This window comes from Rhinopithecus roxellana, chromosome 2 (genome assembly GCF_007565055.1).
Source record: "Rhinopithecus roxellana isolate Shanxi Qingling chromosome 2, ASM756505v1, whole genome shotgun sequence".
Taxonomy (NCBI): Eukaryota; Metazoa; Chordata; class Mammalia; order Primates; family Cercopithecidae; genus Rhinopithecus; species Rhinopithecus roxellana.
The window spans coordinates 153,466,965-153,494,415 of record NC_044550.1 but is presented as its reverse complement, the minus strand read 5'-3'; the positions used below and the strand labels follow the sequence as shown (position 1 = coordinate 153,494,415).

General features: G+C 40.8%; 1 protein-coding gene across 2 annotated transcripts in view; it reads right to left on the bottom strand.

The window, feature by feature from the left end:
* SCFD2 (sec1 family domain containing 2) overlaps positions 1 to 27,451 on the bottom strand; it is a 511,989-nt gene that overhangs the window by 53,057 nt on the left and 431,481 nt on the right. The window contains exon 6 of one of the 2 annotated variants that reach the window (XM_030922437.1): positions 17,713 to 17,775. The exons of the other annotated variant lie outside the window; for it this stretch is intronic. Within the exon in view, the coding sequence (XP_030778297.1) occupies positions 17,713 to 17,775 (63 nt within the window). The remainder of the gene's footprint in view (positions 1 to 17,712; positions 17,776 to 27,451) is intronic. 2 annotated transcript variants of the gene reach the window in all.

Below are 27,451 nucleotides of genomic sequence, written 5' to 3'. Positions count from 1 at the left end.
CTTAGCAATGGTGGTCGCCCCTCCCCCAGCCTTGCTGTCACCTTGCAGTTAGATCTCAGACTGCTGTGCTAGCAATGAGGGAGGTTCCGTGGGCGTGGGACCCTCCAGGCCAGGTGTGGGATATAATCTCCTGGTGTGCCGTTTGCTAAGACCCTGGTGAAGTGCAGTATTAGGGTGGGAGTTACCCAATTTTCCAGGTGTTGTGTGTCTCAGTTTCCCTTGGCTAGGAAAAGGAATTCCCTTCCCCCTTGTGCTACCCAGGTGAGGCAATGCCTCATCCTGTTTCAGCTCTCGCTGGTCGGGCTGCCACTGCTCACCAGCACTGACTGTCCAACACGCCCCAGTGAGATGAACCCGGTACCTCAGCTGAAAATGCAGAAATCACCCATCTTCTGTGTTGCTCACGCTGGGAGCTGGAGGTTGGAGATTTTCCTGTTCGGCCATCTTGGGCGCCCCCTCTGCTGTCTTTCATATCTGCTAAGGCCACATATATATGTATGCTAATGTGTTACTATATATATATGTGCTGTATGTACTATTTCATATCTGCTAAGGCCATATATGATCAACAAAACACTTAATTCACATTTAAACAGAAGAGATGCTAAAATGGAGGGAGTTGCAAATACCTTTCTTTTTGGGAATACCTGGGTCTGTCTCTGGGTTAGATGCTAACAATGTGGTTGGTAGCTAGACCTTAGATCCTTCTTTTTTGGCCACACGAGGTGTGAGGTATCCCAGGCCTGGTTGCACAGCCTTCTTTGAATCTCTGCTCTGTAAGGTGCTGTATTCAGTTACTTCTTATAAGCCCCTGACAGGCTGTTCCATTAAGCCAGCTTATGAGATAACGGCCTTTTGTAAGGAAACTTTAAGTGTCCAATTCCAGTCAATTCTCATTTGATCCACTTAGTTAAACAGATAATAAACCAGAAGCTGATTGTAACCTTTAGCCAAGCACAGTCTGTGTACTTCAGTTGCCCACTTCTTGATAGGGGAGGCCCTCAATCCCCTAGGGTGCCCTATGTTCTCGCATAACCGGGGGATGACTCATGCCCCTGTAATTTCTTTCTCTAGAGGGCTTGAGGACCTCCTGGGCAGGGGTCTAGTTACCCCTCAGATCAACAAAATAGGGCTCCTGTGTCAGCATCTACACTTCCTCCATTCCCCCCTCACCCTTCTCCACTTACTGAAGCCCCTTTCCTTCAGCAGAGTGACAGGAATGGTTTCCATGGCTCTGTACACCGCAGGGACACATAGTGTGGGTCCATTTCCAGCCCCAACATAATTAAAATGGAGAGAAAACAGAACAGCTTAATGATCCTTCTGGGATGGCTGAAATGAAGCTCTACTCCGTATTCCAGTCTACCTAGTTCTCTTCTGTTTGGTCCTCTCAGGAAATAGTCTTGAAGCTTGCTGGTGCTTGGGGCACCTTTTCATAAGAACCTGGTTTCCATAAGTTTGGTTTCATTACTTAGGTATTTAGGAAAATAAAACATCTTTCATCAGAAGGGTACTTCAGTCTGGATTCAAGCTGAAGTAGCCCTTACCTGAGGCCTTCAAACGCACACACACACACACACACACACACACACACACACACACACACACTCTCACGTGCGCGCGTGCGCGTGCATGTGCCTGTACACATATGCATTTATGCAGGTCAAGCATAAAGCATGCACACGTGTGGCTTGATAAGCTGGGAGTAGGAGGGCATAGCTAGAGTAGGATTTGAAATGTCTCCCTATTTACTGATATCATTATCTGCACAGTTCTAAAGGCCCCTCAGGCCCCTCACATCTGTTTGGGAAAAGCCAGGGTCAAAAAATACACTTTAACTCTGGTCAAGAGGCTATTTTCTCATCTGGTCTAAGGCTGGTCTCATTTTTCCACTGGCCTGAGTTTGAGAAGCTCAGGCCCACTTTCTAGTTTGCACTCCTGCCTGCCTGCCTGCCTTCTTCTCAGCAAGCCCCAACGCAGCAGGGGCCACCTCCATGAGCTCCTGGGGCAGTGAGAGAAAGGGTTGGCTTGGAGGTGTGACACAGCCAGAGAGGGCAGAGCACAGGGGGTCACGACCTCCCCCATCCATCCAGCAGTCTGACAATGGCTTTTCTCTCTTTTCAAATGATTGTTTTTAAAATGGAGTCTTTTCTCAGGGCTTTCAATAAATGTTTGGCAAATGAAAACAAAACTAAATGAAGTAAAAACCAAATAAACCTTAGCAAGTGGCATCATATCTGAAATTTTCTAGTGACGCTGACTGTATAAAACCCCTCTTGAGTAGGATAGTCCCGGGAAGTGCATGAGGCAAATAAACAATAGAAGCCCTCTTTCCAAATATGCTTGAACTGATGTGTGATTGGAAAAGTCATTAAAAGAGGGGGATCATGGAAAATCAATCTTTCTCTTACAAACATTTCTAAATTACTCTATCCACACCTCCATATGTGTAACTATATATACATATATGTAATCTTTAAATTAAAATATAAATGTGTTTTCACTCACTAATCCTTTGATGACAGACCAAGGTAATTTTTTTTTATTTTTTATTTTTTTTTAGTATTGCCTGCTGATTAGAGTTCTTTTTAAAAAACCATTATTTACCATGTAGGATTTCTGACATACCATATGCAATCCCATTTAAAGTGGAACCAGAAGTTAAAGACACCTGCAGCACAATCTGAGGACAGAATTCTTCTAGATTTTAAATTGTTTTCTTCAATCTTTTACATTTGCCTTGTTCACACCTAATTCAAAAGCATTTTATTAATGACCCATTTTCACTGAGTCTTTCACAAACATCCAATTTGGTTTTCACTGAGACAATTTTCTTTTAGAGTTCAGACTTCATCAGTATGTGAGAACATTTAATTAAATCTTGCAACTTAATAACAAGTACAACTGGCACACACAGGTTTGAGAACAAACACAGTTGACTTTCGGAAACACACAACTCAGCTGGGAGGAGCAGGTGTGCACAGGACATGGAAACAGCTTTAGAGCTGTGATTGGTCAGGGTTTTGGTGTTAGTCCTATTTTATAAAAGGATTGTGAAGTGTGAGTGATTCCATTCACCTGACTGGGTCAAGTGGAGGCTGGTTTAGAATGTATAAATTATATCTATTATATATACATATATTTATTAGATGTATTACATATAATTTATATAAATCAAAACCATATAAGTACATATTTCTGAGGTTCTATATTTATACTACCCAGGCAGTTGTATCTGTCATCAATTTCATGTTTTATAACCTAATGTAGCTTTAAGTTCTAACATAAAAAAATTATAGTCTAGGTGGAGTGGCTCATGCCTGTAATCCCAGAACTTTGGGAGACCGAGGTGGGAGGAACACTTGAGGCTAGGAGTGTGAGACCAGCCTGGGCAACACAGCAAGACTCTGTCTCTACAAAAAATTAAAAAAAAAAAAATAGCCAACGTGGCGGTGCACACCTGTAGTCTCAGCTGCTTGGGAGGCTGAGGTGGGAGGATCACTTCAGCCCAGGAGTTTGAGCCTACAGTGAGCTATGATCACCACTGTTCTCCAGCCTGAGTGACAGAGTGAGACTCTGTCTCAAGAAAATTATAATCTAGGTTGTCAGACATCAGGTTTTATAGGGATAATTTTCCCCTTCATTGTAGAGTTCTTGAGTTACATACCACACAGCAGGGTGCCTCAGCAGGTGTGGAGGTAATGATATAAAGAGGCCTGGGTTAGTGAGGAAGGCAGACTAACAAAATTACAGCTGTAACTATCTAGGTGAGGTCACAAAAGGCCAAAGACAAATAGGCATGCACAAATGGGGACTCCTTCTTGAAGTCCTCCCAGAAGTCTCCCCTCTGGATCCTGCTTGGTGTCTTGGAGTCTCCTAGCCTATAGTTTTTGCTCCCATAGTTATTGCAGTCTGAAGCCTATAGTTATTGCTCAAATGACAAAGGAAGACAGGTGAGAGGAGGCGTGAGGACATGCTCCAGTGGGAGCAGAGACTCTGGACTCTCCTTGCATGCCTAGTACAGTAGTTAGCTCACAGAAGACATTCACTGCATAGTTTTTAAATAAGTGAGTGGGGAAAACAGAGTGGTTATAGAAAAAATAGTTAAATCAGACCAAAAAATGACATAAAGCAGCAGCACTGATTTTCTTGAGTGGCTGATAAAGTGTCTCTGCATGAAATTTCAAACAAAGAGCTCCCAGATGGTTTTGAGCAATTGCAGCCTACATGGGTAAGTGGATAAATTCCCAAAAAGGCTACTTGAGAAGAGTAACCTCAATTGGCTGATAAATTCTGTTTGTCTATTTAACAAGCAAAACTAAACTATACATGGTTTAGGTATACACATATATGTGACAAAAACTCTGAAGTTTGTGTTTATCATTCTCCTTCTCTGTTTTAAAGAGAAAGATGGGTGAGGAAGGCAGATTCATCTGGAGGCAGGTAAGCAAAGTGCCAGGATAGGGTGGTGGATTCACAGGTGTTTATTATATAAGTATGTTTTATACCACACAGATCACGTAATTTTTATATGTATCAGCTATTACCTTAAAAATATAACAAAACAAAAACCAGCTGCACTACTTTCTAAAGCCTCCAGCAAATTCGGCTTATTAAAACAGCTGATTAAAGGGGAAAATGACAGGTGAAATCTATTATTATTAGGCAGGTTTGGGATGTGTGATGGATACGGAAAGACTTGTGGATTCAAAAGAGAATGTGACATGGTTGCAAGAGGCTGCCCAGCTAGAATTCTGAGGCTTTTTGTGAGAAATCACGTGGTGGGAAGCCTGAAGGAAGGAAAACCATTGGGAATAGGCTTCAGAACCTGCACAGTCTTAAATGCAGGTTTGCCTGGCAGGGTGCAAAGTTGCCAGAGAGGCCCAGAAAGTGGGAATTCTGTTGGGGATGCAGGCACTGGGACAAGCAGCCCTTTGATCCTGAACATCTGTACTGCTCCAGGAAGCATTGCTACAAAAAGAATAAAATACCTAGGAATCCAACTTACAAGGGATGTGCTAGACCTCTTCAGGGAGAACTGCAAACTACTGCTTAAGGAAATAAGAGAGGACACAAACAAATGGAAGAACATTCCATGCTCGTGGATAGAATCAATATTGTGAAAATGGCCATACTTTCCAAAGTAATTTATAGATTCACTGCTATTTCCATTAAACTACCATTGACATTCTTCACAGAATTAGAAGAAACTACTTTAAAATGCATATGGAAACAAAAAAGAGCCTGTATAGCCAAGACAATCCTAAGCAAAAAGAACAAAGCTGGAGGCATCACACTACCCGACTTGGAACTATACTACAAGGCTACAGTAACCAAAACAGCATGGTACTGGTACAAAAATAGACACATAGACCAATGGAAGAGAATAGAGATCTCAGAAATAAGACCACACATCTACAACCATCTGATCTTTGACAACCTGTCAAAAACAAGCAGTAGGGAAAGGATTCCCTATTTAATAAATGGTGCTGGGAAAACTGGCTAGCCATATGCAGAAAACTGAAACTGGACCCCTTCTTTATGTCTTATACAAAAATTAACTTAAGATGGATTAAATACTTAAATGTAAAACCTAAAACTAGGAGAAACACTTGGAGAAAATCTAGGCAATACCATTCAGGATATAGGCATGGGCAAAGATTTCATGACAAAAACATCAAAAGCAATTGCAATGAAAGCAAAAATTGACAAATGGGAAGCATCAAGGAGGCAGAAAAATAGGCGATCCTAGATAATCACGAAAACAATGGAATAACCCCAACTATTTCTAAAAATTTTCTCTAAGCTGCCTATGTGAAAAATCTCTCTACCTAAGTTTCTGACTACCATAATTGTAAAATAACAGTTTATCCAAAGGTTTTATGTGTTAAATAAGGGAAGTGTGGAGGACTATAAAAAATATCATGATACTGTATCACAGTAATTAATACAATTTCATATGTTGGTTATTAGGTTGTCTATTAAATCAATCTAAATACACTGTAGACAAAGAGATTCTGAAGTTCAGCATTCAGAGTAAACTGAAATACAATGTTTGAGGTTATTTCTTTAAAAAGGTAGGCATCAGATTTTTGATCAGTTACCTAATGTTCTATTATCAGCTGTCACTATGGGAAAATCAGATCTCTTATAGCATTTTGACTTTGGGCCCTTTTTCCAGCAATTAAACCTTCTGTAAGTGGGGGAAATGCCCATATACAGCCACTTATGCCAGGCTAAGGTTCATCAATCTTCCCATTCCCAAGGAAGGCAGCACACAGTCTCCTACTAGGAATTGCAGCCAAGTTCTCAAACAGGCATATCTCACTAGGAGTGTTTCCTAAAAGGTGGATTGTTTTTAGTCCATTGAATTAATTCTATTGAATAACAAACTTGCCGTTTTCACTATAATAAGTTCCCTCTCAAAGTGTGTTGACATTTCTGGTGGTTCTGAATAGCTTAAAATGGTTTGCTGGACTCTCAGAGCTGACTTGAGAGACTATCTGGATCTGCTTGTTTTCAAAAGTTGTGGGGCAGTAGAGCCCGGGGAGCTATGCTGCACCTGATAGAAGAACACTATGACATTATTACCACTGCCTTCGTCTTCTGAACTAGGAGAAAACAAGGTACACAAAAGAGTTACCACAACTTGCCCATGAGTTAAGCACAGCTGGCAGTTTTCCTGTTAATATTTGCTTACTTCTTTTTTTATTTTTCAGAGTAGGGAGTGGAGGGTGCTACAAAAGATGAAGCAGCAATGAAGTTAAGAAAACACAGGATAGATGAAAACTTATGGTGAGGAAATTTTGATCTGCTTACTTTATTTTTCTTTGAATTGGGAAAAGACTGCCATAATTTGATTTTAGCAGGAAATATTCCCCCAGTGTATAGTTTCAGAATGAATGGGCCAGTCCAGCTTCTCAAAGACAGTGACATGGAAGCCCAGATGCATCTTCTGTGGATAGTCCTTTTGAGACCTGCTGGAGGCTGATCCCTCCTGCCCTCCAGGAAGCATATCTGATGTGCCACTTCCTGCAACAAGTCCCATACCTTCTTACCCTCCACACTGTCTACCCCTATTTTTCATCACGAAGATGTGTGGCTATATGTGTGGGAGGAGGATTCTACCTGATGCAGCTGCAGCAGAGGCCCCAGGGCTCCCCCAAGAAGACCACCTAGAAGGTTTCCTGGAGGTGCAGGCCAAGAAGGAAGCTGTGAAGGATGACATCAGGTGTACTATTTCTGCTCTTTTCTGAATCTTAGCCCAAGACCAGTCTTGTTGCTGGTTTAAAAAATAGTACCAAAGGGCCATCTCACATGGTGATTTGTTTAAAGAGACAAGCTTATACTTTATTTTAGAAATGCCAATAAAATTGGAGTACAGTGTGGGAGTCATATGGTGACACTTCTGGCTGTGATGTGCTCCTGGAAAATGCTTTTCTTATTCGGTTACAAAGAATACGTCATTCAGAGTTTAGCTTGTCTGCTAATTACGCAAATCTCTGTCACAACTAATTGTCCATTTGCAGAAAAGGATGGAATCAGAAGACCAAGTCATGGCATACTTAAAAGCCTTTCAGACTACTGTCTGCCTTCCCCACCTCTTGTTCTCACTGTTATTTGGAAGAGTTCTTTAAAAATCTTCTTTTTCCCATTATGTTTCTTGAGGTCCAGCCTTACCATGTTATCATAAGATTCTGTAAGTATTGGGGGAATAGTAGTGTCTTTTTTTTTTTTCATATTTTTGGGGAAAGCAATAATATGGGATTTTTTTGTAATCTATTTGAGAAAGAGGCAAGAATAAAAGGGAAGCTTAGTGGCCTAACGTTTCTTTCATCCCTTTGTTTCTTAGAAGAGAAGGGCAATTTGAGTTTATTTTTCTTCCAGTAGCAGACAGATCAAATGAGGCCCCCACTTTCTCCCCTCCCACAACACACACACAAATCACTCTCTGCCCCAATCTAAGGTTCCACTGCACCTGTTGTTGTAAATCTCCATTGAACCGAGCCAGCATCACTATGCCTGAAATTTAAGCCCCCACTAAATGAAGCCCCTTATCTATCACTTTTCTCTATTTTCTTTTGGAGGCAGCATGAATTAGTGTATAGGTTAGGCATGCTTGATTCAGAGTTGGGACGCAGTCCAGAGAGGGTTGCCAGTGGGCCGTGGTGAGGAGGAGAAGGGTAGAAATATTCCCCTTCTTCTCATCCCTTTCTGAGGCAAGGCTGAGCCTTGAAAGTGGATTCCAGAAACAAATGCAGAAAAATCAGGGAAGCTTACGGAAAGACGTCTCCCTCTTGAAAGTCACTTAGGCTCAAAGCACATTCAAGTAGCATTGCAAGCAGGGTTAGGATCTGGAAGAAGTAGGACAGAAAGCAGCAGCTCTCTCTGTTTCCCTGACCCTGAGGACAGGGCTAGACTTCCTGCTGGGGTACAGAGGCTGCTATCTGCAGCCTTCTAGGTACTCCTTACCTGGCCCAACCCCACTCCAGACTTAAGCCCCCATGGAGATACTCACTCATTTCCTTCAGCCTCTGGCAGAGATAACTAAGATGAATCTCATTGTTTACAGGACTATTTGAACTCTTAACTGAGTTATCGCAAAGATTTAGGGCTTCTAGGCTTTCACTTGTTTCTGTGCAGGGACAATTTCAAAAGGGTTGGAGAAATGCACAAGGATGTAAGTTCCAAGGATGTTCATGGCAATATTGTTTATAATAGTGAAAAACTGGAATTAAATATCCATTAATAGGAGGATACAAATCAATGTGTTTGATTTATTTATTGATAAAAGAAGATGACCATGCTAGATTAAGCGACAAGAGTTGGTTGCTGAAGAGTATGAATGGACATTATTGTCCCATAGAACTTTCTGCAATGATGAATAGTCTATACCTGTGTGGTTCCATACAGTAGCCACTAGCTACATATGGCCAGTGAGTACTTGAAATGTGGCCAGTGTGACACGGGATCTCAATTTCAAATTGTATTTAACTTTACTAAATCTAAATAGCCACATGTGGCTAGTGGTTACTGTATTGCATTGCACAGCAGTAGAATATAAGTCCAGTGGGAATAAAGATCTCTAATTACAATGAACAGGAGCTTCCCAAAACAGTGCTTGTGCTTGGCATATGGAAGAAGCTCAATAAACAGTTGCTGAATGAAACAATTGCCTGTTAAGTGTTATTGTGTCAGGAATTATGGGAGATTTCTTTTTCCACTTTATATGCTTCTGTTTTGATTTTTAAATAATTTAAGTGTTTAATTAACAAGAACAACAACAAAATTCTGTGTGGAGACTGAAGCAATTCCACCTTGAAAGCTAATCTACCATGTTGGCTCCTGATCAACACCTGTTCCAGGAAGACCTCTAAGATTTCCAGTTTATCGATTGTTCCTTGTGTAAGAGCACATACTCACTGTAAATCCTGCCCTTAGGTCAAATATCCTTGATGTTGTAATATTTTGATTGTTCTACATATACCTTCTGAACCAGCCCTCCCCTATGGTATGTAAACCCTGGGTCTGGGGGTTAATGGCATGGGGATCCACCATTGTGTCTCACCACTGCCTGAGACACAGACATGGCTTCTGTTAAACATTTAAAGTCCCTATTAAATGTTTCTTTCTAAGACGTTGGATATGTCAGCCTCTTTCTTTGGCATCTCAGCTTCCTCAGACTTTGGGGTAGGTTTGCATAGACCTGCCCAATGCAAAACAAATTCAAGTTCTGAGAAGCAACACATATCTATCTCATCCTTTCCTTTTTCTTTTCTCTTCTTTTCTTTTCTTTAGACAGAGTTTTGCTCTGTTGCCCAGGCTGGAGTGCAATGGCATGATCTCGGCTCACCACAACCTCTGCCTCCCGGGTTCAAGTGATTCTCCTGCTTCAGCCTCCCAAGTAACTGGGATTACAGGCATGCACCACCACGCCCAGCTAATTTTGTATTTTTAGTAGAGACAGGGTTTCTCCATGTTGTTCAGGCTAGTCTCAAACTCCTGACCTCAGATGATCATCCTGCCTCAGCCTCCCAAAGTGCTGGGATTACAGGTGTGAGCCAATGCACCCAGCCTTCCTTTCCTTTTTCATGGCTGTCTAAATGACTGCTCACTTTGGCTGGTGGGAGGAAGGCTGACTCCTGGGTAGTGATGTAATTTATTGCTGGGTACCTGGATTAACTTTCCCTAATAAACATTATTGGGTGCCACAGCTCCACCTGCTTAAACTTACCCTCCTTTCCTTGATGCCTGGAAAAAACCACAGCCACCATTTCATTTTTCATTAGTCAATGCAGTCATCAGGATTTCCATATGTCTGAACAAGGTTAACAGCAGTGGGGAAAAAACCTGACATATTGTCTCTGCCATTGAAATATGCGGTCAGGTACATATAGTTTTGTAATTTACAAGGTCAGCCACAGTACTGATTCATAGCCTTTCTAAGTCAATGAGTGTCTTAGTAATAAAACTCTAAAATACCTCTTCACTTCTCCTGAGCACCCATCAAGTCTGTCTGCCAACTCAGTTTTCAGTTCTCTCCTCAAGTCTTGGTGAACACCAGTTAGACTTCCAATGTCAGGCTGGTCCCTCTAGCTCAGACTCACCTGCTCTTCTCTTTCAAAGCCTGACTCTAGAAGCCAACTCCAGAGCACTCCTCTCCACTCCTCTGCCTCCTTCAGCTCACGGACGTTGTATCTGCTAGATCCATGTTTCCCAAACTTCAATCATTCATTTATCACCTTCACTTCTGCAACTTCTTTGTACTGTCTACTCCATTATTTACTCAGTCTTCTCCTGTAAGTTGACTTTAAATCAACTTGTGTATTTTTTAGCTATAAGCTGATCTTCCTTCCTTTCAATAAATATTCATTGAGTGCTGACTACCGCTAGGCACTGAAGGTATATTGTCTGTGCTCATGGAGCCTACACTTCAGTGGTAGGAAACAGACATATACACATAAATAAATCATGTGATATTAGAGGTAAGTGCTTAGAAGAAAAATGGAGGTAGGGGATATTTTACATGTGGCCAAAAAGGGCCTCTTGGAGGAGTTTGCATTTTAGCAGAGACTTTTTGAAGTGAGTAGGCAAACACTACAGATACCTGGGGGAAAACTTTCTGGGCAGAAGGGCAGCAAGCGCAAAGGCCCTGAGGCAGGAATGTGCTTAAGTTCTAGAAAAGCAAGGGGACCAAGTGGCTGGCTGAGAGGTAGGGAATGCAGAACACGTGAGAGAGGCAGGGAGGCCAGATCACATGGGGGCATGTACAGAGTCACAGACAAAGGAGCAGGAGAGAAAAGAGCGTGCACATGGATGAAGGCTGGAAAGGAAGGCACATTCACAAGCCTGAACACCTTATTAGGCTGATGAGTGGACTTATGTGGGGGCACCAGGAGAGAAGCAGACCATCTGCAAGGGGCTCCTGTAGAGAGCATACAAGCTCCGCACTTCACATGTCCATTTTCAATGTCTCCTCCATCCCTTCCTGACAGTAAGAACATGATGAAATTCAATGGGACAGAAAGCCACATTATGAAACACAATAATCATCCGAATTGTTATAGGAGGAAGCTATAGCATGGCTTCATTGTCACCAGCCTCTGTTGTGAGAGGGCCAATATTGTAATGCCAGAGTCACCAACTGAGCGTGTGAAGAGGAGGGAGGAGAGTGCCAATCTCAGAAGCTTGACATTGGCACCTCTGCCGGATTTAATTGAAAGTGAGCTGGCAAGTGAAGGAAAAACTGAAAATCCTTGGCCAGTGAGGTTAGTTACTGGTTCATTCTGGATCCTGAAAATTCAAGGTTGGTCAAGGTAGCTTTAAGAAAGGAAATTTTCTTATTATTCCAATAAAGTAGTTAAGAATTAAGCCGACGTTTAAATTTCACAAAGGTAGTGCTCACACATTGATTCACTCAACAAATATTTACTAAGTGCCTGCCATGTGACACTGTCCTAAACATGGGTCAGAACATCAAGCAAAACATAAAAACCTCTGCCTGTATCATACTTCCTCTGCATTTCTTCACTGTGCCTAAAAATGATGAAAATAGTTACATTTATTGAGCACTTACTATGTGCCAAGTACTGTTGTAAGTACTTTATATGTATTAATTCATTTACTCCTCAGAGCTGTTCTATGAAGTAGGTACTAGCATTATCCCCATTTCACAGATGAGAAAAATAAGGCAGAGAGGTTGAGTAACTTGCCTAAGGCCACACAGCCAGTGAATGACAGAACCATTATTTGAACCCAGGCAGTCTGAGTTCAGAGCTCAGACTCCTAAATGTTATGTTTCTACTATTGCAGGAAATCAATACAAACAACTATGATAAAAAGTTTAGTACAAACACAGTAAAATAGTCCAAATTTAAATAAATGCTAGGAGAAAGATCAGTTTAAATTATGACAAACCTACGAGTTACTTAGAAACTGCACTTTTATTACCTGCAAATACATACTGATACTAGGGTTAATCTGTAATATTAGAGGTCTCTACTGCTTGTTGTGATGAACACTCAAAATTAGATTCCAACTCAAGTGCCCTATAGCTAATAACTAACACTTAATGTCCTTAAAATAATTTTTTATTCTCTTAAGCAGGCTAAGCAGTTGCCATTACAATTTTATTGATTTTACTCTTTTGTTCAACAATCCTCACTCTCAATCTAGATCAAAGTAACCTAAATGAATAAGGTTTCATTGTGTTTCAAAGTCAACTCATCTTAAATATTGCTGGACTCGTCATTGGTGTTCAACAATATCCCAGTTCTCCTCTTCTGGTGTGTGGTAGGATTTTACTCTTGTCTGAATGAGGTAGGGATTGGGCAGTAAAACATGAGTGGCAGGGACATGTGCCATTTCTGAGCTGAAGCCTTTAAAAGCCAGTGTCTAATTGACCACTTCCCCTTTCACCTGCCTCAGTAACATGGAAGCCAGGAGACTTCTGGATGTCTGGCAGAACCCTCACAGACCTGAGGTGGACCCATAGCACAGTGAAGAAACCAGCCATTGTTTTAAACTACTGAGATTCTGGGGTTGTTTGTTATTAGCACAACCTAATAGATACAAATGCCAACCCTCCACATTCTAGGTGAAAAAAACAATGAATAAAGGATCTATACAGCCAATTAGAAAGAAAATAGAAACAAACATTAATTGGTCATTATGATATTTTAGATATTTACATGTTATCACACCTAATCTTCTTGGTATTGGTAATACTGAGAAGTAGGTATTATTTCCATTTTATTTCTGTGGAAACTGATGTTCAGAATTGCTAGTAAGTGACAGAGATGAGTTTCCAGTCCAGGCTTGTCTGAATCTTGTGATTATGCTATGTTGTCTATAAAAAGCATATGTAACTAGATTACTCTAAGGGCCAAACATAGGAACACTAGGAGGGAAAGACATTCAGTCACAGTCATTCTCTAAAAGGAATAGGATGCTTACTATGTGTCAGGCATTGTGCTAGGAATCTCAGAGTGAACAAGACAGTTCTGTTGATGAGCTGACAATCTAGTGTGGGCAACAGACAAGTAAAGTGGCAATTTCAGTATGGTGTGATAAGAGCTATTTGACTAGGGTAAGGATGGGGTTAGACTTAAGAGTACACTCAAAGGAATGGAAGAAAGAAAAAATGAAAAAAAAAAAAAAAAAAGCAGAGAAAGGAAAGCTAGGAAAAAAATGAGGAATAACAGCCAAACAGAGAAGCGCCATCAATGTCATCATCTCTTCCTGCCCAGATTTGCACACATTTGGTAAGAATATGCCACGTTTCACCCTGGCACACATAACTATGGTAGCATGCTGCCACTGGCTGGTGACATCAAAGTCACCTGTGAAAATCAAGGGAAGAAGCTCTGCTCTGCTGTTAACAGCAGTCCCCAGCCCAGCTGGCTTAGGAATTCAAACCCAAGCAGGGAGCCTACATTCCCTCTAGGGCAGCTGGCACCCCCCAACTCAGAAGGACAGAAGGGCAATTTGCTTGCTAGTCTTCCCTGCTGGGCTATGACTCTTGGTCACATTTATCAGAACTTTACTGTGTCTGACCTCCGAGCCACTCAATAAATGTTGATTGGTCGCCTGACAGAATGGACAGCCATGAGGGTGGAAAGGTGCCTAAGGAACCTCAGGTGCTGTAAAGCATCAAGAGGACTGAGACCCTTTAAAGCCCAGCCAAGGACCCCAGAATGGCTGGGGCTAGTTCTGACTACACTCAGCATGTATTAATAGATCTGTATTCTCAGTTTCACAGAGAGATCCCTCCCACTTGGAAATGAAGAAATAAATGGCTCTCCTGAGTGGAAATGTCAGAGTAGGGGCTGCTAGGTCACAATGCAGGACCATGTGATCTAGAGAGAGAAATAAGTCCCACATTAGAAATTAAAGGCACGGTCCATATCTGGGCAGTTTAACAATCTAATTATAGAAGGGTTAATGCATAAGGTAGATTAGAAGATGACCTGGGAGGACTCTTATAATCTAAGGATTCCAATTGCAGCTAGAAAGAGGAATGTAGCTGAAATGACAGGAAACATGAGCCACTGCTCCTGAGTGCAGATTTCAGAAGGGCACCCCTGTGTCCCTATTAAACTGATTTTTCTGAGGGCTCAGCCAGGGAACAATCTGTTTTGTGGTAATGGGCAAAGGGACTTCTTATTGTAGGACTAAGCACTTACAGGAGAAGACACAAACTGATAGAAAGTGTGGAAGGGATGAGCATTTTAAGGTAGAAACAGTAGACACCACCCTATGGGAGTAGGAATGAGCATGTTCTTTTGGGGAGGACTGGTTAAGACCCTTGGGCACACTCTTTCCACTGTTAGAAATGCCCTTCTGATCCTGTGCCTGGAAAACTCTCCTTCTCTCTGCTATAGCAGCTTAGGTGGCCCCTTTCCCATGACACCTCCCTTGATTCCTCCTGGTCCTAGATAGCAGTTTTACAGCCTAGGTTCTGAGCCCCTCTATCCAAGCCATAAAAAAAAATGCTAAATCCTGGCACTCTTTTTTTCCTGCAGAAGAGAGGGTAGCCTCACACCCCTTTTCAACACAGTTCCAGAAAGATCTTTTCAGCTGACAAAATTAATTAAGCACATATTAATTGAATACCTACTACGCAGCAGGTAGTTTCTAGGGGATGTAATGGTGAACAAGACAATATACATACCTGCTTCATGGCTCTTACATTCTAGCTGAGGAGGCAGATAATGAACAAATAGATATGTAAGTAAATGTTAGAACGTAATAAGTACTAAAAATATAAACAAAGCAGTTCATGGCAGACAGGATGGATAGCTTTTCTAACATTTATTTCTGCTTCTTTTGGTGGGTCTTTCTATATAACAGAGGGTGGAAAACGAAACACTCAACTTCTTGGACTCCTTGCCCAGGAGCTGAGATGCTCCCTTGGTAGTCTTAAGAAGATCCCAGAAATACAATGTTGAATCATCACTCCACTGTGTTAAACCTAACTGTCTTCATCACTGGACAGGGAGTATTGGGAAGCCAGACACTCATGCTGGTTCACTTATCTGGCACATAGAAGGCACATGCCAAATGCTTGTTGAATGAATGGCTCCATCTGAAACAGACTGCCTAGCTTAAACAGAGGGCCTGCCCTGATAGGGATGAGGGAAATTTACAAAGTTAGGATGTGGGCACAAGTTACCCACTGCACAGTGGATGCTAAGAGGCCATGTTAATACTACAGGTTGAGTATCCCTTATCTAAAATGCTTAGAATCAGAAGTGCTTCAGATTTAAGATGTTTTGATTTGGGGTTTGGAATGTCTGCATGATACTTACTGGTTGAGCATCCTTAATCTGAAACTCTGAAATCTGAAATGCTCCAATGAGCATTTCCTTTGAGTATCATGCCAGAGCTCAAAATGTTTCAGAGTTTGGGGCATATTGAATTTAGGTTTGGGATGTTCAACCCGCGTATACTAATTAAAGAGAAGCTACTGCTGATTCTTTCCCAGGGCCAAGAGTTTGATGAAAATGGTATATGAAAGGAAAGATTTTTCTAGTGTCTATGTGTTACAGGACTAGAGTATACAGAAAGTGGAGGAAAAGAACTAAAATCTTGACTCTAGATGGTAGAAAGTTGATTGCCAAAGAAAAAGAAAGAGTGAGCAGAAGTTACAGAATATTTGGCAAAATATTAGCTTCTTAGGTTTTAGCCAAGGGACAAGGGGGAGAGTGGGTTGTGGGACATAACGGAGAAGTTGGAAAGCAATGTGCTAGTTTGAAAGAAGCTGAGAGTTCTGATTCCAGTGCCAATGTCATGCTAGAGGAACTGGGAGCTGATCTGGAGAGATGTGACTATCTTAGCTGGAAGTGCTGACTTAGGAGAGGTAGAATCATGTGGCTGTTAGGAGCAAGGCCTCCAGAGCCAGGGAGACTGTTATGAGTCCTGTTCTGCCATTCATTAGTTATGGGGGCCTGAGCAAGTTACCTGACTTCCCTGGGCTTCATAAATTCAATATGAGTGATAAAAGTACCTCCTTCATAGGGTTGTTGGGGGAATAAACGAGTTACTATATGGAAAGCCCTTGAAACAGTGCCTGGCACTAAGAGAAAGGCAGCTTTGTTAAAGTTACCTGTAGGTAGCACTCTCAATGAATGACATCTCAGGAGAAGAAGTACAGAAGGGAGACGGACTAAGGTCCAGGGAGAAGGTATTTCACTCTACTTAACATAACTCAAAACAAGTGGGCTAGTGGCTTGGCCTTGGAAATATTCTGAGCATTTTGATATAAGAATATTCCTCATCAAAATGGTATTTGCCTATATATGAAAGCTGATAGATAACTATGGATATGACCTATATAAATCTGCCATGGCAAGTAAAAGCAAAAAAAAAAAAAGTCATTAAGCACAAGGGAATTTGGTACTACCCGAATTTGACTTTACCTTGATACTACTAAATAAAATCTTCTAAAATGGTAAAAAATAATTTAAACAAAACAAAGTTGTGGGAGTAGCCCAATGATTCAAGATGGCATGCCTGACACAAGAAGGCCAGCTACAGCCCCCAGTTTCTCTGGCACTAGTGTCAAGAGTATGCCTTACGGAATGTGCTGAATTCCAAACATCCCATATGAAAGAAACTGTTAGTAACTCATGCCTCAAAACAAAACAAAACAAAACAAAACAAAACAAAACAAAACAAAACAAAACCAAAACCCTGTTGAAGATAGACATTAAACTTATGCTAGGTATACGTTTTAGTTTGTTTTGTGCTGCTATAACAGAATATTTCAGACTGGGTAATTAATAAAGAACATCAATTTACTTCTGCATGGTTCTGGATGTTGGAAAGTCAATGTCAAAGTGCCAGGTGAGGGCCTTCTTGCTGCATCTTCACAGGGCAGAACCAACTGTAGCTTCTCTTTAATTGATATATAGTATTAATCTGGCTTTCAAGCACTTACCATGCAGTGAGTAACTTGTGCCCATATCCTAACTTTGTGAATTTCCCTTATCCCTAACAGGAAGGGCAAGAGAAAACCAACTCCCTCCATAGAGCCCCTTTATAAGGGCACTTAATCCTCATTCATAGGGGAGGAGCTTTGTTGGTCTAATCACATCTTAAAGACCCCACCTCTTAATACTATTTTATTGGCAACACTTGAATTTTGGAGGGGACACATTCAAACCAAACACTAGCATATTGGGCTGACATGAAGAGAGACCCTGAGCTCACCATGCAATGGCGCTGTATCACCCATCTTGGCTTCCTTGTTCTTCTCCCAACCCTTCAATGTGCCTAAAATAGAACCATGTGAGAGGGCTGAATTCAGACACATGGTATACCTTTATTTTTAGTCCATTGAAAACATTTGTTTACCAAACAATCACATGAAATGAAAGCCTAACTACAAGAGCTCCAGGATGTCAAAATGTTAAAAGTGCAAACAATTATTTAGCAGTCTTAGAAACTGACAAGGATAATAAGCACTAAAAATATTCCCAATGGGCTTTATTGAATGATAGATAACACTTGTAATTTTAAACACATTCTATCTCTTTTAGTTGTATCTGGATTAATATAATTATATCATAAGACTTCCCAATATTTATTTTATGTCAGTGTGGACTAAGACTGAGAATTCTCTTGTTTCTTTATTCATACAAATTATGTATTACTGCTTATCTCATTTGACAAAAGATTTCCATACTGCAACAATGTTATTGAGTTCTATATCAAAAGGTCTGTGGTTGTGGGAGAAGACATTGAAATTATATTGCTTTTATAACAACCATGTCTTAGAAATGTTAAGTTCCTTCTTATGCCCAAATAGCTGGAACTTAAGAGAAGAACCATGACAAGTAAGGTTAAGGACTAAAGAAAGAGACCATAAGACAGAAAAGGATAATAGCTAACTATATTATTCAGTTCTTTAGAGCCCATGCCAGAGAACTGTGCAACACTGTAAAGAGATAGATGTCATGACTCTTTTATTTAAAAGACTGAATTACCTATGCCTGTTGTTCTAATGACAAATTTCTCATCTGAATTTTGCTCTCAAGGACAAAACTGCCTGGTCTCTCTTTTCACATGTTTAACATCATAGATAAGCTATTTCAACTTCCTAATTTAGTTTTAAATATATTTCAGTAAAGTGCCTGGGCACTGTTGCCTAATGCTTGATCAGAGACATCCCTCTGAGCAGAGCTATAGGTAGGTGAAGTAACCTCCAAGTCAACTGGTGGAAGGAGAAGGTGGCCTCCTTCTGATGTCCACTCCCTGCAGTCATTCAATGTCTTTGAGCTACTCAGAGATAACCAAACCTTCCGTGTCCACCTAGCTGCAGATATTTCTTGACCAACTCCTGTATCAATAAGTAATGACTAAATTAATAATATGGAATACTATGTGGTCACTAAAAAAGGTCTATAGAGTTGTCTGAAAATAACTAAGACATATTAAGTGGAAGAAGCAAGCTGTGGAACAATATGCAGAATATTATGTCATAATGCTTTAAAAAGCTCTATGTACTTCTAAGCATTTCTTTGCAGATAAATTTGTATGTGAATACTTACAAAACAATGTAGAACACTACATCAAAACTGATGAAAGGGGTTACATATGGAAAGGGGTGAAATTAGAAAAAGAGACCTCAAGAGGGACTTGTGCTTTTATCTCTATTGTTTAAATTTCATGAGATCATATTCGCATGCTATAAGCATTATGAATCTTATTTAATTATATATTTAAATTATTTTTCTTTAGAGAACTAAAGGCATAGCCCAGAAAATCTGGTTGGGATGCCTTGTTTTTATATCCCCAGCCCACATCTCTCCCCCTCAACACATATATTTTAACTTAGTCTGGTAAAATAATTCCATATCCTTGTCATGGCAATGAGTATGAGGATGTTAACACTGACTTTTTCACAGATGTGTCTTTTTACATCAATACTTAGTGTTCATCCATGGGAAAATGAGAGGTACTTTTGCTAATGTCAAGGGCAAGACTCAAATTCAAAAAACATCACCACTACCAACAAACAATACCAAAGGGACAGGATTCCTTATCAACAGAGAGTTACAGCTCCCGCTAGGACATTGCCTTCTCAGAGGCTTCAGTTATCAGATATTCCTGGGCATACTTTCCAAGTCATGAAAAATAACAAGTTTCAAATGGGATGATTATTTTACTGACTTTAATTTAATTCTCTTTTTCTCCAACCTTTCTCATGAGAAAGACTCATGAGAATTTTAACATTCCTTTCTCTTTTTTCAAGAAGGAATAATGAATTTGGAATTTATACATCCAACATTTTGGGGGGTTATATTCTTTTCTTTTCCCTAAATTAACTGATTTTAAAAAGCAAATGCTGCATCCTTTTAAAATAATCTTCTAACTTTTTTAGTTTTAGTAGAAAATAAAAGCACGTGAATTTGGAATAAGTAACTATCATGGAAAAATGAAATAGGTCATTTGCAAAAAATTGAGACAATAAGACTCTTGCTTCAAAAGCATAGAAAATTATCACAGGTGGCTAATGAATCTCTTGGCATGGTACCAGGGATCTGCATTTTTAATACCACAGTTAGTTCTGATGGTTTGCCAGCTATGTTTTCCTTCTTGGTATAAAATGCATTTTCTAAAGCTGTGATTATCAGCCGTGAACATCACAGGTTTATCTCAGAATGCCAAAAAGATCCTCAAGATCTCATAGGAAAAGATTCTAAAATTTTCCATTTAAAAAATAAACATATTCCATTGAGTGCTTTCAGAGGATAGGAAATGGCATGTTTCAAAATTACCAAAGTATTCTAACTCTAAAAAGGTTAGGAATATTTGCCCTTTACTTCTAAAAAAAAAAGTTTGATGAAAATACCTAAAATTCAGAGTTCCTTCTTAAGCAAAGAGAAATGACTTACCATCATAACAACTATGATTATGGTCACAAACAATCACTATATTTTTATCTCCTTAACCAAAAATATTAATTATGTTTCTGTAGTTTACCATAATAAAGCCACTTATTTTAATTTCTAGAAAATCTTAAGCATTAAAAGAAATAGGCTCTCATCTTTAAAAAATCCTCATTTACCAGGATTGGAAGCTACTAGAACAAAGGATTAGCGTTATTACTATTCAGGACTTACATTAGCGTTATTACATTGTTTTTCTTTGAGTCTTAGGTACTTATGGCTGGAAAGCTGGGAGGATCAGGAAAGTAGACATCAGAAGAAAAGGGTAATAATCTTTGGAATGAAATTGGCTGGGCATATCAACCTCAGCAGGCTTGAAGGCACTGTCCTATTCTATTTTTGCATCCCTGTCCTGCTGACAGTTTCCAGCCCATGCAGGCTGCTCACTGTGCCCTGGTGGATGTGAGCGCTTTCATTCAGGCCATCTCAGGGACTCAGTTGTCAGAGCTGAGTTGGCTCTTGCACTGTTCTTACAGGCTTTCTTCTCCCTAATTACATATATTTGATCACTCAGCTAGAAAAAAGTCTTGGCACATTGCACTACAATAATCATTTCTCCCTTCAGCTCACCATCAAGAAAAATATCTGCTGTAATGAACTCAAGATTCAGTGAAGGATGGCCATTCAGAAAGAGCTTTCCATTCATGGCGAAACTTGCAGACAGAAGCCAGAAGTCATTTCATTATTAAGAGTGAGCTCCAGCCTTCATAGGCTTATGGCAGGTGAAACTCAGGTTCCATCAGGCATTAGTACTGTAAAAATACCAATTCTCTACAAATTAATCTAGTAATTCAGTACAATTTCAATGAAAATCACAGTGAAATGTGTATGTATAATTTTACAAATTGATTCTAAGACACCTATGCGAGAGCATACGGTTAAGAATAATCACGAAAAATGTGAAGAACAGACTCATTATATACATATAGTAATTAAGACAGGGTGGTATTGCCATAGGGATAGACACATTTAGATGAATGAAACAAAGCAGAGGGTCCACGAACAGTTCCACGCACATATGGAAACTTGATACACCACAAAGATGGCACTGAAATTCAGTAGAGGCAAAGATGAACTACTTAGCAAACGGTGTTTGCAAAATAAAATTTCATCCCTAGATTACAGATTTCATGGAAAATAATCCAGGTGTGTTAAATACCTAAATGTGAAAGGGCCAAAACTTTAAAATAAAAGAAAAAAATGGAAAGATACCATGAACAGAGTGAAAAGGTAAGCCTTCAGCTAGTATAAGGTATTTGTAACACAAAACCAACAAAGGATTACATAAGCAAACAAAGAAATTAATAAGAAAATCAATTGGAAAAATGCAAACAACCAAGTAGAAAAATTGACAAAAAAAAAAAAAAAAAAAAAAAAAAAAAAAAAAAAGGGCAGCAGGCAAATCCTAGAAGAAATCATGTGAATCACAAAAAATCACGTACAAAAAATTCTTTACACAGGATCAGGGAAGAGAGAATAACACAGATTTAAAGGTCTGATACTACCCAAGTCTATAAGGGATACAGCAGAGGCTGGAACCCTGAGCTGGGAGAGTGCAGTGTTGTAAATAAAATAGAGGGATTAAACGAGATAAAGGCTATTACATGCCTGGAACACAGCAAGTGCTCTGTTAATGCGCTTTCTCTTCCCTCTTTTGTCCCTCTGGCGCATGGCTCTTAATCAGCAGAGCCACAGCTTTCCCAGCACTCTGACAAATGTCCACGAGCCCCCAAAGACTGGGAAGTCATGACAATGCAGCTGCGGCACCATAGAAGGAACAAGTAACTTCAGTTAAAGGGCCTGGACTCACAAGCTTGCAACTTTGGACAGATTCTTGAACTCTCAGCCTCAGTTTCCGCTTCTGTAAAGGGAGATAACTACAGTGACCTTAAGGTTATCTTGAAGATACCAATGAGCTAGTGAAAATGCAATTTAATCTGTACAGAACTAAACGAATGTAAGTCAGTGCTAACATTCTGTTCCTAGTGGGGACATGCCAAGTCTCTTTACTGCAACCAGTGGTTCACACATGGAAATGTTGTGCTAATTTCCAACTCCCTACTTATATATATGACTTGTTAACTCCAGAGGATGCAGCCATCAGCATAACCAACCAACAGAAGAACACGCTGGATCCTCTCCTTTTCCTGGCAGTGTGTAGTCTTCATGGGGGTGGACAGGCTAGATTTAAAATGATGGGTGGATTGATTATTTTTCTGCATCTATTTCTAGGGTTGTACTGTATATTCTCTTTCTCCCACATCCTGCCTTCTATTTTCTTCTCCCTACACGGGCTCTGTTAATACAAATTAATTAAAAGCAGGCATCTTAAGAGGTAGCTTAAGAAGACTCCTGCATCATCATAGGGAGTTAAAATTCTGAGCAAAAAGACTTTTGGAGGAGAAACATAGGACAGGCAGCCCCAAGACTGGACTGGATAGATGTTGCCAAGCCACTAACTCTCTGAGGGACCTGAGGCAAAGCCAGGTGACCTCACCGGTGCTCCACATTCTCACCATAAGTTCTTATAGGACACTCAAATACTCTCAAGACACCAGTTTACTATACACATGCACACACACGTATTTCACGTTTCATTCAAAGGGTAAAACATAGACTCCCTTTGTTCTATAAACCTACAAACATGTCTGAGCATTTTTTACATAAATATTTCACATAAATATTTTACATGAATACTTCTACTTAAAAGTCCATATTTTAACAGTGGCATCTTTTCCAATATGTACATTATGGAAGTGTGGTTGGGGTGCAGAGCCTAAGAGCTCAGGGACTGCATAGTCCTGTTCTTAATGGATGCATCATATTCATCTCCCACAGCCATTTGTAGCTTCAGCTGTTTCTAAAGCTTCAACTTTCCCTTTTGATGTCTGAGGTTCATTATTTTCATTTTTGACTTAACCAACAGGTGTTCTCTCTTGAACTCTTTCCTATATGGGCTGTCTTCCCTCAGGGTTCCCACGGACAGGAGAGTTTTTCCTACAGTGTTAGTGAGAGGCACAGAGAAATCAGTTCCTCCTGGTCCACTGGCTCTGCTGTCAGCACTGCAGTCTATTGTGACCATGCTGAAGTCTCAATGTTTTCCCCTTTTGAGAACATGCAGGGACAGAAGAGTGAACCACAAGGGCCAGACCTAATGCTCCAGGAAAACAATGAAAGAACAATCTTCCATCCTTTTATTTAGGGCTTAAGTAAGCCAGGCCTGTAACACCAAATTGTGAGAGGGCACAAGATGTTTTTGAACCTTGGTGCAGAATCCAGAAAGAAGTGCAGCCTCTGGGGAGAGGGTCTTGGGCTAGCCATGTGAAGCCTGGCTTTATGTCAGGCCTCTCAAATGTGCTGTGTGAAGCTACCTGCAGGTCTACTCTAGGCAGAAGGGGTGGACTGACGGCACCAACAAACACATCTGTACACACAACAGGGCAGCAGACACTTGTGGACGGGGTATGAGACAAGATGAAGATGCCTTCAATTAAATCTGAGGACAAAAGAAGACTGCCCAGAGAGTGACACTAGCATAGCAACAGAATATTTCAAAATATTAATGGATTTTACATACATGCATAAAATCACGTTTTTCTGACCTTATAACCCATTCCAGTAACTTAGGTATTGAGTTTTTAATGTTTGTGGATACTTAAAAAATTGAAAGAGGCAAAGTTAGACTTCTTGTCCCCAAGACTGGAAATATGTCCCTTGGTTGGGAGTTGGGTAGTGTTGAGTGCAGTTGGGGCAGAAGGAGAGGAGAGGTAATGGGAAAACAAACTATAAGCAAATGTTCTACATTCCTGAGAAAAGGGGCCCTGCTCCGTAGCCATCTCTACAGCAAAGCCTTGGGAGAGAGAGAGAGAATGCTCAGACATGTTTGTAGGTTTATAGAACAAAAGGAATCTATGTTTCACCCTTTGAATGAAATACAGGAAAGCAAAATACCTAGAGCAGAAATGGCTGTGTGATATGTCAGACAAGGTCACAGAGATTTCTGTGGCCCTGCACTGCCTGTGGCTTATGTGGCATGGCTATAGGTGAAACCCAGAATGGACTCTCAAGGTCCCCTGGGCTCCCCTCCTCAATGGCTGAAGAAGGCTTCTCTTGACCTAATGGAGTTCAAAGAGACTTGGGGGTATAGTGAACTGGACCCCAAAAGCCTTTCAAACAGGAACTAGGGGGCACCCACCAAGACCTTGTGGACTGACAGTGGAGGATCAATGAGACAAAATGTGTCATGGAGATACCTTCAAGACAGACAGCATTGGGGAACAGATACCAGCTCCTTATAGTCTTGGCCTCCAGATTAGACATGGCCCTGGAAAAAGGCGATGGGGGACCTGGAATTACACTACAGGTCAGCAATTACAGACAGCAATTCCTTCCCCCCACCTAGTGGAATGGGAGCACAACATGTAAATTAAAGGAATTAGAGAAAAACATTTAAAGTTGCATTTGTTATATACTCAAACATTTATCCTGAGACTGATGCCCACTACACTGGTAAAATCAACCCATAAGAGATGTGTTTAGTTTGGGACTAACACACTCTAAGAGGTGGCTTTGATTGATTGATTCATTCATTCATTAATTCTCTCCCTCCCTTTCTTCCTTCCTGACTCACCAAAGAGCCAGCCATTCTGCTGAGTATTAGCAATGTTTTTCTTTAAAAAACTCCAAACACCTGTTTTCTGCCTTCAAGATTTAGAAGTTTGGCTAACACATGGAGAAGCATAGAGAGACAGAAACAGAAACACTGACAACTAAATCTAATGCAATATGGTAAGGTCTATAACCAACATGCATACTACATTGTCTAAGAGCACAGAGGAAGGCTTGTTAACCTGAGTCTGGGAAGTCTTTGAAAACTGACAACTCCTATCCTGCCAACCAGTACCCTCAGAAAGACTAACTTATGATTGGAAAGCTGTAATCGACTCAATTATATTGAAAATTTGGGGGGATGTGTTGTGGCAGAAGCATCATCTGCATACTGACTATCTGTAGGATCCACCTCATTTTCCAGCCCCCTAGCAGTCAGGAAGAGTCATGTGATTAGTTCTTGCCAAGAGTCTGTAAGAAGTGATACTCCAAAAGCTTACACGAGATCCTCCAGCTCAGCTCTTCTTTCCCCACCATAGTGTCTGTGGAGACCTCAAGATGGTGCAGCTTTGAGCTGTCTGAGCCTCCATCAGCCTGGATCTTTCAGAAAATCTGTGAAACACAAACCTTACTGAGCCTCAATGAACATGTAAAATCAGCAAGAAATAAGGTCTTAATTGAATTAAGTCCTTGAACTTTCTGCAGCAGCAAAACTTAGACTATCCCAACTAAGGATGGTGTTGGAGGATATAAAAGGGAACTGGATTACAAAAATGCATTTCAACACTGTGCAGAGGAGAAGGCGCTCTGCCCCCAGGTGACCAGTATCTTAAGAACAAACTCCTGAAAGAGATGGTGGAGTGGCAGGTCACAGAGTGATATCTGTACATGGAGACAGTACCTAGAAATGGGCTCAGGTGCCAGGTTGGTAAGAGAAGCCTGGACTAGGGGCAGAAGACAGGAGGAAAGCAGGAAAGCCACATTTCTACTTTCTCTCTGTTTGTCTGTCTGAGTAGTAGCCCAAAATCACTCCCTACCCTATCCCCTCTCACACCCCCTATCCCCTCTCACACCTCTGCCCCAAATGGTCCCACGTGAGGCCCAGACAGTAACACACCACCATCAGGCATCTTTCTGGGGGGCAGTCTAAAGGCAGCTGTCCTCCTCTCTGCAGGCACCTGTGGTCTGCTCCAAGGGAATGAATAGCTTCAGACTTGGCACCTCAGAAAGGCTGACAGCTCCTGAGAGAGAAAGCAAGTAAGTTCAACAAGGCCAGTTTAATGTTACTCCGGAAAAAAGTTTATCTTCTCTCCCAGAAATAGTAAACATAAGCTTTAAAATGTTTCCATTATTACTGCAATAGTTAATTTAAAAATTTTAATTTCTTTTGAAATAGGCAGTAATCACACATGGGCAACATCTAGGTGACTCTAGCAGCATGGGGCTGCTGTGTGGATTGCTGAAGTCCCCTTTCTTTCCTGATGTAACTCATGATTTAGTATGGAACAGAAAAGTTTATAGCATTACAATCTGTTAGAGATAAGGGAACACATGTTAGAAACAGGTCTATTAGAAGAATGATGATCCTTTCATTCCCTAAATGTCACTTACCTTCTGCCCCACCTTTTCCTAGATAAAATATAGAAATCTTCACGTGACTAAACTATTCCCTGGGAAAGTCATCAAACAGAAGGGAACCAGTGATAAAATGAATGCTAACATCTTGAAATCTAGTAAAAGTATGTTTTTAGTAGCCACAGACAGCAGAAGAGTGTTTATAACTTTAAAATGTCCCATAGGGCTAGCAACTTTCTCTGCTGGGTAGGGTGAATATAAAGGCTTGTTGGAAAAGTAACAACAAACAAATAGCAGTAACAACAACTACAACACCTAGATGGCTCTGTTATCGGAGTATTTACAGAGGGCCTGGTAGTACTCGGTGCGTTACCTTCCTCAGTCCTCACAGGGAGCCCTTGGGGGAGTTACTATCATTGCCTCCACATGGCAAATCAAACACTCTAAAAGCAGCCATTTACCTACAGTAGTTTCCAACTATAGAGTAAAGAATGTGTATCTAGGTTAGTTTGCTTTATACCCTATAGACCTGGTGTCAGTTTATGCCAATGACTGTGACTTGGACTAACATGGGATAGCAGGCCTCAAGTAGACCAAAAAGGGAAAGGGCCTCTACTATGTCTACATGATAGACAAGTTCACAGACAGCGCTGGATACCAACCCTGCCAGCTATGAATATTCCCCATCTAGGAACAAAGAAAACAGCTCAGGGAGGTTAGGTCGCTCTCTAAAGTCATGCAGCCCCTAAAGGTGGAGCAGGGAGTCAAGGCGTCTTTTTAGCAATGCCCTGTGAATTCAGCTGCCTTCTTCAGGA